General features: G+C 42.3%; 1 protein-coding gene across 1 annotated transcript; it reads right to left on the bottom strand.

Moving 5' to 3' along the window:
• Positions 1 to 2,069: 2,069 nt before the first annotated feature.
• Positions 2,070 to 11,816, bottom strand: rnft2 (ring finger protein, transmembrane 2). The gene is made up of 10 exons (XM_041936874.1): positions 11,711 to 11,816; positions 11,490 to 11,567; positions 10,725 to 11,239; positions 10,527 to 10,603; positions 9,702 to 9,802; positions 9,223 to 9,376; positions 5,905 to 6,054; positions 4,390 to 4,455; positions 4,131 to 4,232; positions 2,070 to 3,161 (listed from the first exon to the last, which is right to left on the bottom strand). The coding sequence occupies exons 2-10, from the start codon at positions 11,534 to 11,536 to the stop codon at positions 3,027 to 3,029; spliced, it is 1,347 nt and encodes a 448-aa protein (XP_041792808.1). The 5' UTR covers positions 11,537 to 11,567; positions 11,711 to 11,816; the 3' UTR covers positions 2,070 to 3,026.
• Between the last annotated feature and the right edge of the window lie 43 nt (positions 11,817 to 11,859).

Below are 11,859 nucleotides of genomic sequence, written 5' to 3'. Positions count from 1 at the left end.
AGAAAACTGTCTTAGACATGAGGAAAACAACTGTGTGCAAACGCGTTAAGGTATGTGGAAGCATGTCAACGAAAAAGTGTGTTAAATTGAATTTGAACATCTGGCACCATGAGGTTCATTTAATCCAGACGGGTAAAGGGAAGCTGTAAACTAAGATGTGAGCCACTTTTAGACTGAAGTTTTCTTTTGCTTGAGGTAACTTCTACTTCTTCAAGTTTTATTTGTCTTTCAGGTTAATAGATTAAAAGAAAAAAATCTGTGTATGTGTAAAAAAAAATTAAAAAGGAAAAAAGTGCTTTATATTCTCTTAAAACTTTGGGAATGTTTCCACAACACAACAATGAAAGCTTCATAATTATCAGGGGAAAACAGAAAAACCTAATAAATTTACACTGAATTTAACATATCGTGAAGCACAGGTGCCCTTTAAATTGAGCTATTTATGTTTTAGCATCCAAATCAGGTGCTTTTAGTTGCTTTAATATTAGTTATCAAGCATCCATTCAGCCCTGAGAGTTCCTCTTTAGGATGTATTTCTCATTTAGATTTATTCTCACACAAAGACGCAGTTAACACTTTTCACTTTTATATTACATGTAGCTGAAATGTCTCGTGTTGGTCTAACTCTGCACATAAAGAGCAGGCAAACTAAGTTCTGGATGAGTTGGATTCATATTTCATGAGGAATGGTAAATGCTTTAAACTGGTATGATTGAGGTTTTCACCCGTCATTCATTTGTTTTATTTTTGGTGCGCTGTGTATCTTTAAATATTCTGAAATTATCTGTACTTTCGACCAGCTAATGTGATCATTTTGGTCAGGTTTCTGTTGCGAAGGGGTGTTGCATCTTCCTGGCTGAAATGATGAAATAGTCTGTCAGGTGCACTGTAATAACAAAGATGAATCAGAAAATGGTGGATTTATGTACACACTACAAACGGCCGTGTGAATTAAAAAAAAAAACAACAAACATTTCTTTCGAGGCTGCTTTATATAAATTAAGTGTATATGTTTTCTTATATAGATGGTGCGTTCAGGACCATGCAGGAGGAGCGGGCTCACTTCATTTGCACTAAAAGGCAAGGGATGCAGGAGAGTCGGAGGATGCGGTCCAGGAGAATGTGTGGCCGACAGCAGGGGAGGAGGAAGCGGGGTTAAATGTGCGCTCCACTCGGTGTGACTTGGTGTCTGACTAAACTCCTTGCGTCGTGAAGACTTCCTCGGGCCTGATCTGGATGCGCCACGGGTTTGATACCGAGCTGACACGCTGAACTCCAGCAGCCCTGCAGTCAGTCAGTTGCGCGTCCTGCCCCCTGCGTGACTCTCCGATTCAGTCATCCCGGTTACAAAACGGTGATGTAATCCTCCCCTGGTAGAGCGGAGGGAAAAGCTTACTAATAGGACTCCTTTGAATTCTTCACCTCCCACGATGTGAGTGCATACAAGGGGGTTAAACTGATTAGACCTTCAAATGTATCTAAGGCGACAATAAGTGCAGCAATCCTGAAAAAATACACGGACCTATTTATGAGTTTCATAATGCACTGTATTTTTTTTCTTTTACATAAGCTATTCTGTAAGTGCAAACATGTCAACAATGAGAGGGTGAATGTTTTGGTAGATGTTTTCTACAGTGTTTAGATGATGTTTACACATTCTCCTGTGCTTTAGCATTATCTGTGGGGGGCAGTGTTAAGAGGCTTTTTCTCATAAAACAGGTAGATACAGGACCTGTGCATAGGAAGCTATGCTGTTAATGCTGTCTGTGATTTCTGGAAATAAGCTTTCTCCGATATATCAAGTGTAATGTGAGCAGAATTGCTGTATTGCTCTTTTATAAAGTGTGTGCTATTTATACTAATTAAATATTTCATATGGATTTTTAGCAGTTAATAAAATCTTTGGGAAATAAAATTCTCTGCAGGTGTCATTATAATTAGACAAGAAATAGGCTGGATGAAGTGAGCGAAAGTACTTTAATTTTAAACTGAAAACCACTGCAGTGCATTCTGCATTAAAGTCATACCATCTATTATGCAATCAAAGAATAAATTATTGTAAAGAAGATGATTCATATGACAGGTTTTTATGGGAAATAACAATGACCTCAAGTTTGCAACACGGATGATTATCAGACATGAGCTCTGTCAATGAGAATGCACCACACTTGATACAAAACTACGAAATCTTACGCCTGGCTGGCACCATAAACAATCACACACTGTACTGTTTCAGTTCTGGGTAGTTAAAAGTCACACACCAACTTACATTCATTACTCAGTGTCTAAATAACCTTAAATAACCAAAAACCTTCTTCTTCTTTTTTTACCTACAGACAGCACAAACCTTTGTACGGATTTTTTACTTACGATCACTCTGTGAGAAACATTGTTCCCATTTTCAAATAAATATTACAAAACTAAAAAAAAAAAAAACTAAACTAAAAAGTGAATAAAAATCATGTTGTATACAACTTCTGGAATTTTACAAAACTAACATTTTACACACATGACAAAATCATAAAGAACACAAAGAATGGCGAATTAACGCTGCGAGTGTTTACATTATCACCACATTAAATCAAAGTCGCCCTCTTTTATCGTGTGTTTAGTGTCAAATAAAACATTGTTCACAGTTTACAACAATGGCAAAGTCCGTACATGTACACAAAAATGTGGCTGCTGCCATAACTGGGTGACAACAGTCCAACTGTAAAACTGATTGCAGTCCAGCTTCATGTTTTTGTTTTTTTTTTTGTGACACTGCGTTGATTATTTGGTTTGTGCACGTGGCCTCAACTATCAGCTTTACATGCAATCTGAAAATAATGTGATTTACACACGCTCTGTTGCGGCCTTTTCAAACACCTCCAAAGTTAAAGCCCCCTTCGTGTTGCGCGTTCACTGCACTCATGATTATCCTGATTTAAAGAGTTACCAGGCTACGACAAACACAGAGCGATGACACGCCATTATCTAACTGGCATCACGGCACAATCACATCTTTGCGGGCGCATATGATGAGCTCAGTAGATCTGGAAGTGAGCCGAGGTGGTGCCGTCCTTCCAGCATCGCAGGGTCTCAATGACAGTGGAGCGGCACAGCGGACATGTCCTCTCCCGGTCGAACCACAAGCACAGGCACTCCTCACAGAACACGTGCTGCCGAGGAACAGAATGTACACGCACGTTTCTTTTCTCCAGTCAGAGGACGAGGACATGCACAGCTGACACAGACCTCTGAAATTTCTGGTAAACAGTTCTTGCACTTGTCAAGTCGAGGTTTAAATTTTTCTTGAAGCCTTGAAGGAGTGAACATCACAGGCGATTAAAGGTCCACCCTGCTTGAGCGACTCGTCTATGAGCGCCGTTCAGTAGCTGATAGCAGCCTTTAACCTACAACTTATATTATCGAATAATAACATCAATAATAATAGTAGTTTGCAAAAGAAACTGCAAGTAAGCAATTGTTCAAATAGTTGTTTTCTTTAATGAAAAAAATTGTTTTTACCAAATTTGAGTGGATTAACTTCCCTCCCTGCTGCAGTGATGCTAGCAGCGTTTCCATCAACACGCTTTTTATATGCATTTTGAAGCATTAGCAATGGTGGAAATGGCAAAATTTTACAAAGAAGTTTTTAACTCTCACCTCAGCTGGTTAAAAGAGTTAATGCGCTTCATGTTACTTAATAAGTGCTGACGTGGGGAATGTGTAACTCGCAAGACAGATTAGCTGTTTCTGTTATTAAGATGAAACATGGCCAATACTAACTGACATGAAAGAATAGTAGATGGCCAAGCCAGCTGGTTTAGTTTTGTCTTCTTCTTTGAGGTTTATCGGCGGTTCCGCAAACAAATGGTTTTGCTTTGAGTTCGCAACCTCCTCCTCTTCTTCTACTCTGTCTATTATAGTCATGCGTAACACGGGCCTATACATAATTTGCTTTTTCAGTACAGCGCGATATCGCTGTTAGGAGTGGTTACATGGGGCAGCTCACACCCAAACACAGGCACCAGTAATCAAACTTCCAACAAGAGAGGACAGTAAAACGCAGCTTTTCGGCCTAGTTTTTATCTGTTGCTTTAAATCAATTTAGATTTGTTCAACCTTCTTCTTTACTGAGTCCTTACCTGACAGAGAAGGGCTATGGGGTCTCTGAAATCAGCCTGACAAATAGCACAGACATCACCCGCCTCGCTGCACTGCTGGCTGCCAGCCCTCACTCCATAACTCTGGATGAGACAAAATAAATAAATAAATACATTTGAAGGATTAAACTCTTCTAGATTTATTCTGAACTCTGGATGCAAAACAAACCCCACAAAGTTAAACACATCTCTGAGTGTGTTTACTGACAGGTGAAAAAAGTGAGATTAGTCTGAATCTGACCTGGGAGCTGCAGAGCATGACCAGGGCCTTGCGTATGGCAGACACACGTCCACAGATGTCAAAGGACTGCAAAATGATAAAGACGAAGCACAGTCAGACAGTTTTTCTTATGAGAACGACTGCAGTTGTCCGCAAGCCTCCCTGTTTTAGCTTTTCTGCCTTTTCTTTTACTCTCAACGAAACGCTTGTTAACAGTCATATTCAAACTGCCAAGCTTTCATTCTCACGCCTGTTTCTCTAAACTTTATCCAACCAGCCCCGCGTGACACAACAGCATGACAGGAGTGAATCAACAACTGATGCAAATCATGCACATCAGCATACTCCAATATTGTCACACTGCAAATATGACCTGATCCTGGAAAACACCTGCTCCACCTCAGCACACACACCCAGGAAACTGTCTGCCCAACTCAGCTGAACAAGGCCAACATTAACAACTGCATCCGGTGAATCACTGTGGTTAAAAGAGGCCTTGACTATGATTGTCAATGCACGCTACACGACATATGACAGTGACAAGCTCACGGTGCAAAGAATTCATCATTGCATTCATTGCGTCATTCAGTTTCATTCATTCAAGTTCCACTTAGTTTCACTATTTCAGCTTCCCATTCGATATCGTGGCTGACTCGAAACTGACTCATGGCTCCAAAAATCTCTTTTTCTAGAAGACTCTAACTGCTCGATAACTGACCTTTGCTGCGACATGTAACTCTGGCCTCTTTCACTCCTCCCCTTCCACAGGTCCCACAGCTGAGGTGACTCCTCATTTCATCCATTCTTATTCTAAAACTACTGCTTTCCATTTGACGCCACAGAACTAACTGTGTTTAAAAGCCAGGCCCAAATCCATTGCCAGCCCACCATAAGATTGCTCCTGATGATGGTTTGAGCTAAGTGCTAACGACAGCATGCTAACATGAGCACAATGACAGTGCTGACATGCTGATGTTTAGCGATGATGTTTACCATGTTTACCTTCTTAGATTAGCGTTCTAGCATGCTAACATTGGCAATCTGGTAATAAAAAAATGTTGGACAACTAAAAAGACCAATCTTATACACTTGCACATCTTATATACTTGTTGAAACTGTGCATTATATGTTTTGACCAGGATGACCCCATGACCTTCCATCACCACTATCTCAACACACTTCAACAGCCTCCCTAACAGCAACAGCATCATCATCATCATGTTGGTTATTAAATAAACACTTTTATATTTTGGGGTATAATGAACATTGTAGGTTTTAGGACACTGCTAGTCGGGTTTGAGACTTCGGGTAGCAACATTCAAATTTTAGGCAGCTTCTCTTTTTCCTTCGCTGAGCTCTTTTCTACACAGAGTATTTCCTCCTTATACATCTTATCAATGACAGGTTGCAATGTTTCTGATGCAGAAATCCAACTGCAGTAGTCTATATCTTCTCAGTAGGTCTTTATGCTTAATAGTGCCACACAAAACCTACAAAAGAGTTTTGCAAAATATTTTGCAACTGGGCCCTGGTTACCTTGCAGAGGCTGTAGATGATGATGAGCGTGGCCCCCAGGAAGTAACTGTTGGACGGGTCTTCTCCCATGATGTACTTGTACCACAGCTGGATGGGCACCAGAGCCCGAAACAGCTGGCTCAGCTCCTCGATCAGCAGGTAGAACTTACCCTGGACAAACACATGTAATTACCAACAACAATAGCACATTAGAGGGGCCCTCTGTAGATGCTTCAATCAAACTTTGTGTCGTACGCAGGTGGCAGTGACTGTGAATGTGGTCTCTTTTGAAGACAAAAAAAAGGAGTCTCAAGTTTTGACTAAATAAAAATATAGGAAATTGAGACAGTACGTATTCTTTCTTTGATCCACTCACTAACTGTCCAAAAAGCAGAAAGGGCTCAACAGCTTTGGGGCACTCTTCTATCTAGTCAAGAGCAGTGCGGTATTAAAAGCTTAAAACAGCATGCCTCCAGCCCAAACATGGCTGCTGTCCAGAGCTCCGCAGTTTCACAGCAGTACAGGCAATTTCCCCACACTGAGAGGGAAACTGGCAGCGGCTCTTTCCACCTGCTACCCCGTGCCCACATTAAACCCAGCCCTACGGGGGTTTGCTCGTTGCCTTTAAAGGACCTCCCCTCCCCTAAATAATCACAGAGAAGAAATGAACTTCTGAATAAGTCCCCACTGCCGCAAAGTGCGTGAAGTCCATTGGGGACGTTTGAAAACAGACCAAAATGAAGGCAGACTTGATTCCCCGACGGCCCCCGTGGCATCCCAGCTTGCATAATGACTTCCAGGATGTTAGCTGACAAAGATTGATGACTGTGGGTAAAAGAGCCACAAGCAGCCAGGTTGGTAGGGGAGGAAGACCTCTGCCAGTGGCTAATTCATCTTCCTTATTGTCCCCTCAGCCTCGTATCCCACAGTGCCCATCACGCCCACGCAAAAACTGTCAAATCTAAAGTTTGGACGGAAGCCAGAAAGTTTGAGTGAGCACCATAGACCATATTCACACAGCAGCCATTTCCCTCTGACATCACACTCAGGGTGGGAAGCTCAAATGCTGTTATCAAGAAGGACGATGTCGGTCTGCTGTGCTCCATGTTGTAAGTCGTATAAACATAAGGAGTCTGACAAATCTGTATCATTTCACTGCTTTTTGATTGATCAGCTACTGGAGAGACAATGGAGAGTGACAATCCAGAGAGTTTTAAATTATTACGGGTACAACTGCTTTCAGCAACATTACCCAGAAACAACTAGTCAGCTACACTGCAGGGCCAGTACTGTCACATCTTTCCCTATGTGCGCTGCATGTTTAAAAGGTGAAGTTTTGTTATCAACAAACAACGGTTAAACTAACATTTGCAAACAAGCATTTGCATTTTCTTCCTCAAAAAACATTTGCAAAGCCAATTTTGTAAATGTCAGATTTGAGTTTCAGTTGGTATCAAGTCCATTCTTTTGCATTTGCACCAAGTTCTTCTTCGATCCATCAAACCATTTCAATCCAATAACTTGACTGTAATGACAATGAACCAGTTGAGAGGGTTATCAAGCAAAAATGCCACACATTCACTGGCTCCATGGCTTGTTCCCTTTCTTTTTAACTGAACAAAATAAGTAAACTCAAGATGCCTTCTTGGACTTTCAATAAATTAATCAAAATTTAAAAAAACAATCATTACATGTAGCTTGTGATTCATACTGCTGAACCATTTCCCTGAGCTGCAGAAAGTCTTCAACATTAAATCTTGCTCGAGGCCAACAGAACAGACATGTGGAGCAGCACCAACAGAGCAAAAAATAAACCACAGATCGATATCATGAAGACCAAATTTAGGAACTACCGCATGTGCCGAAAGACTCGGAGAGAACCTCTCGTACAGCAGTGAAAACACTTATACAATTAACAGATTCATACACGAGCTGCAGGCTGGAGACTTTAATGCAAAGCCGTCATGGAACTTGTGCATGCGTGCCTGCTATCACTTGTGCAGACTCGTGCTGACTGTGCTGCTTATGTGGGATCATTAGTGTATCCATGGACGGATGGAGTAATGAAGCAGACGGCTGACTGTGTGGTCGTGTGGAGGTCAGAACAGACGACACTGTTAGGCCTCTATGAACTAGTAAAAGTGATGATATGATCTGGGATTCCCTCAAAACCAACCAGTGTCCGATCAGATTCTGTCTGTGTGTAGTACATCCATGTGTGTGAGTGGGTGGGTACAGGTAATGGTCCGGCTCCAGGGAGGGATGACCTCACCCGTGCAACCCCCTCGAGGGCAAATGAGCTCAGTTGCTGGCTGCCGTGGTTCTGATAGGCCTGTAGGTCTGTTTATCAGTGGAAAATTTAATCCTAATACTTTGTAAACCCCCTCCTCCTCCCGCCATCCAACACACAAACACACAGCGGGAATATGAGCTGCACCGGTATGGAAATCAAAGTCTGTGTGTGTGTGTGTGTGTGTGTGTGTGTGTGTGTGTGTGTGTGTGTGTGTGTGTGTGTGTGTGTGTGTGTGTGTGTGTGTGTGTTTGCAGTCATATTCTGTTGCCTCGGGCCAGACTAACCACGCACACAGACACCCATGTGCACAAGCTCACCTAAGGAGTACCGTTTAAAACCTTATGAATACAAAACAGTTTCACACTGTGACCCTTCAGCACTTTCTTTACTCGGCAGAGTATTTCATCATAGTTCCGCAAAATTTCCTTTTTTAAATTATCAACCAAGTTTCACAACTTTGACAGTGAACTTGCCGCAACTCAGTGATGTCTTCAGTGTAGACTGAGTAGACTCTACACCATGTTATAGATTGCAGTTTACCAGAAACTCTGATTAGATGCCTTTCAAGAGGACAAATCCAAGCCCTGTATGAGTTACAGTCACATTAGCTACCTGATTTAAGTTAATTGTATATATATATATTTTAAAGGGTAGGGAAGGTTTGGAAAAATGCCGCAAGCATTTATTGCAATTTGGGAAAATATTAAACACACATAACTTGGGCTGCAAAAACAACAAAGGGACAACAATTATTATTATTAGCATTATTTAAATTGTTTAGTTGTTCAGTTTTTGCATTTTCCCCCCTCTGATTTAAAATGAATAATGAAAAAAATAATAAAATCCACTAATTGATCGATCATTTTAGCACCACACATAATCAAGGAAAAAAAGGACGTTACAATGTCATTACAACTGTGTGTTGAGATCACTATATCTAGGTTAAATTTAAAATTTATGGATATAGTGTATCCAATGAAAAAGGTGTCAAAGTCACATTTTCTGGAGAAGTACCAGGGTCAGAGGAATAAATGTGGATTTCTCACCCTGGATTTGAAGGCGAGAAGAATCTTGGGCAAGAAGAGGACAAAGCATTTCAGGCCAATGGTGAAGTACTTAAGGACAAAGTCAGTGATGCCCACCGCCCAGATCAGATCAAAGAAGTCAAAGCTGTTGAGGTTGGGCTTGGCAAATATGAGGCTAGAAGAAAAAGAAACGACATCCAGGTGAATTGTTCTAGGGAGGTCTGGTGTGTTCACTGGGTATGGGAAAATGACAAGCAACAGCAAGGCAAACGTCTAATGGAAGAAACTCTGTGGAAGAAAACAAAAAAAAAAAAAACTCAAAATACTCACAGGACAAGACCAGACAAGAACAGGAACCCTCCCTAAGTGGAAGCAAAAATAAAATGGCTTACTCAACAAAAAGTGGATGGAAAAACCTAAATATAAAAAGTTAACCCAAAACATAAGGCGGCAGGCAAAGAAACACACAGCTAGTATAAAAATACCTGCTTGTACACTACCTGTTGTGCAGCTCCTCGTGGCTAAACGTGTAGTAGATATACACTATATTCCCTGCAAGGAACATGACGATCCACAGAGCAACAAATACAGAACGTTCCTCCTGGCAAAGGAGAAGAGACACACACACAGATATTTCAGCAACACTGCAATACATTCCTTTACCAGTTAATATTTTCACTAACACTGCTCATTAATTGCTCCATTAATTTCTGTTTAATTAAGAGAACAACTACAGCGTTATCAACATTTGAATAATTATAAATACTGCATACTTTTGTCAGTCAAGAGATCCCATTAAAAGACCAAAACCAGCAACCGAGTGTTGTCTGTGTCCAAAGCCTGATATATCTTACTCACTCTGTGCCACAGTGATGCCACACTGATGCACTGGGTCATATGTCCTTCACTGCAGTTTACTTTGAGTCAATCCAACATACACCGTCCCACTGCTGTAAATACTCACCGGTGCACCAAATGTGTCTTAATCTACGGCTGAAAATATTCCCCCGAAAACTGCACCATTTTCTCCTGTTTGAGTAACATTTGATAAAAACAAAAGTGTCGAGCTGTTTTAGGAAATGACTTAGCTAAAAATGAAAACTATACTTGCGACCCATCAGGGTAGAGAAGTGGAAAATCTTGATAGGCAGACTAACATGTGGTTTGTTTTGGAATTTCATGGGATTTGTTGACAGTAAGAAAAACATTAATGTGTGAAAGGCTTTGCCTAAATTTGATCAGCAATGGTTTAAGCTTAACATCAGATGTTGTCATTGTTTAAAAACCTCTATCAGCACACCAGTTAATATACTGTAGATTTTTACCCGTAATGACACTTGGTACCTAAAGGTGGAATTGGCATAGGCGAATGTGCTGGCCATGCCCACACACACAGCAATACCTGCAGGAGAGAGGCGCAGCTTTATCACTAAACCACACCTTATGCTGTTAATGACTGTTTGTTGTAAGTAGAGTACTATTAGACAATATTAGTGGCACTATTACTCAACAAACTGGTGTACCTAGCTTGTGCTGAAAGCAGACTTTAGCCAGCAGGATAAGGATGAAGGGGAAGCCCCTCTGCAGCCATGTGACTACTGCCTTCAACTCAGACAGGGCTGGGGCCGGGGTGGACGGGTCTTCTTGGGCCTCCTCTCTGGAGCTGTGCCTCTCCGAGGCAGCTGCCGTGGTGGCCTGCTGGAGCAGAGAGGAGGTCCTGTGCTGCAGGGGATGGTGATGAAGGTGGTGGTGGTGGTGATGGTGGTGCTGGGGCGGCCGAGGTAGAAAAGGTCCACCCTCCGTGCGGTGGGGGCCCCCTTCTTCTCTGGACGATGCAGTCATCTGGATAAAGACTTCAGGGGGAGAGCCCAGGACTAAGCCAGCTGCCTGGAATTGGGCAGAGGAGACGGAGCCGGAGGGGACGCCCACCAGGCCGGAGAAGATCTGCTGGGGTGAAGCGGGTGAGTCAGGCTTCAGGCAGTCAAACACACCACCCTCATCGAGGCTGCTCTCTGATCCAAGGGTTTGGCTTCGGCTCCTGAGTGGGGAAAAAGGCGGGATGCAAAAAAACCCCAAAAACTATAAGCCTGAGAGATGGTTATGGTGTGTATGTACCCCCACGCAAACATGTGATTATCACAGGTCACTTTTAAGATAAAAAATGCTGCTGTGCAACAAGTTAAATAATAAGGGTTTGACTTGCCCCCCTAGGATTGCATTGGGAGCTGTGGAGAATGCTATGGAGAAAATACACAAACAGAGGGCGGCTTGAGAGCTATTCTTCCTACCTTTCAGAGGGCATGCCATCCGTGTTGCTGCTGTGTCTCCTCTGCATGGCATACCGCTCATCACCACATGGTCCAGCCCTGCAAATGTAAATTAACATCAATAGTCTGACTGACAGAGAGGCCGCCGGCATACAGCGTATATCTTCCGCTATGCAGCTTTGTGTGCGTTTTAAGTGTTATACACGCGACCGCAGGCTGCTTAACAATGCGGACGAATTTACCTGAATCAGTTCAGCGAATTGTCCCTCAGCTCTTGTCATATTTAGTGTAACGCTAGCTAGATTGATATGACTGCAAAAGATGCCTCGACTGTCCGGCTGGGAATACTTCCTGTATAACGTCACCGACGGCACCTATCAGCCAATCAGCG

Source organism: Chelmon rostratus, chromosome 5, assembly GCF_017976325.1.
Source record: "Chelmon rostratus isolate fCheRos1 chromosome 5, fCheRos1.pri, whole genome shotgun sequence".
Lineage (NCBI taxonomy): Eukaryota > Metazoa > Chordata > Actinopteri > Chaetodontiformes > Chaetodontidae > Chelmon > Chelmon rostratus.
This window is presented reverse-complemented; position numbering and strand designations above follow the sequence as displayed.

Excerpts from the sequence above, each read along its gene's own strand:
- rnft2 (XM_041936874.1), bottom strand. The coding sequence starts at position 11,536 with ATGCAGAGGAGACACAGCAGCAACACGGATGGCATGCCCTCTGAAAG. Across the intron at positions 9,377-9,701 it reads CACGAGGAGCTGCACAACAG|CCTCATATTTGCCAAGCCCA; the intron begins GTAGTGTACAAG and ends TTTTTCTTCTAG. Across the intron at positions 3,162-4,130 it reads CCATAGCCCTTCTCTGTCAG|CACGTGTTCTGTGAGGAGTG; the intron begins GTAAGGACTCAG and ends GTTCCTCGGCAG.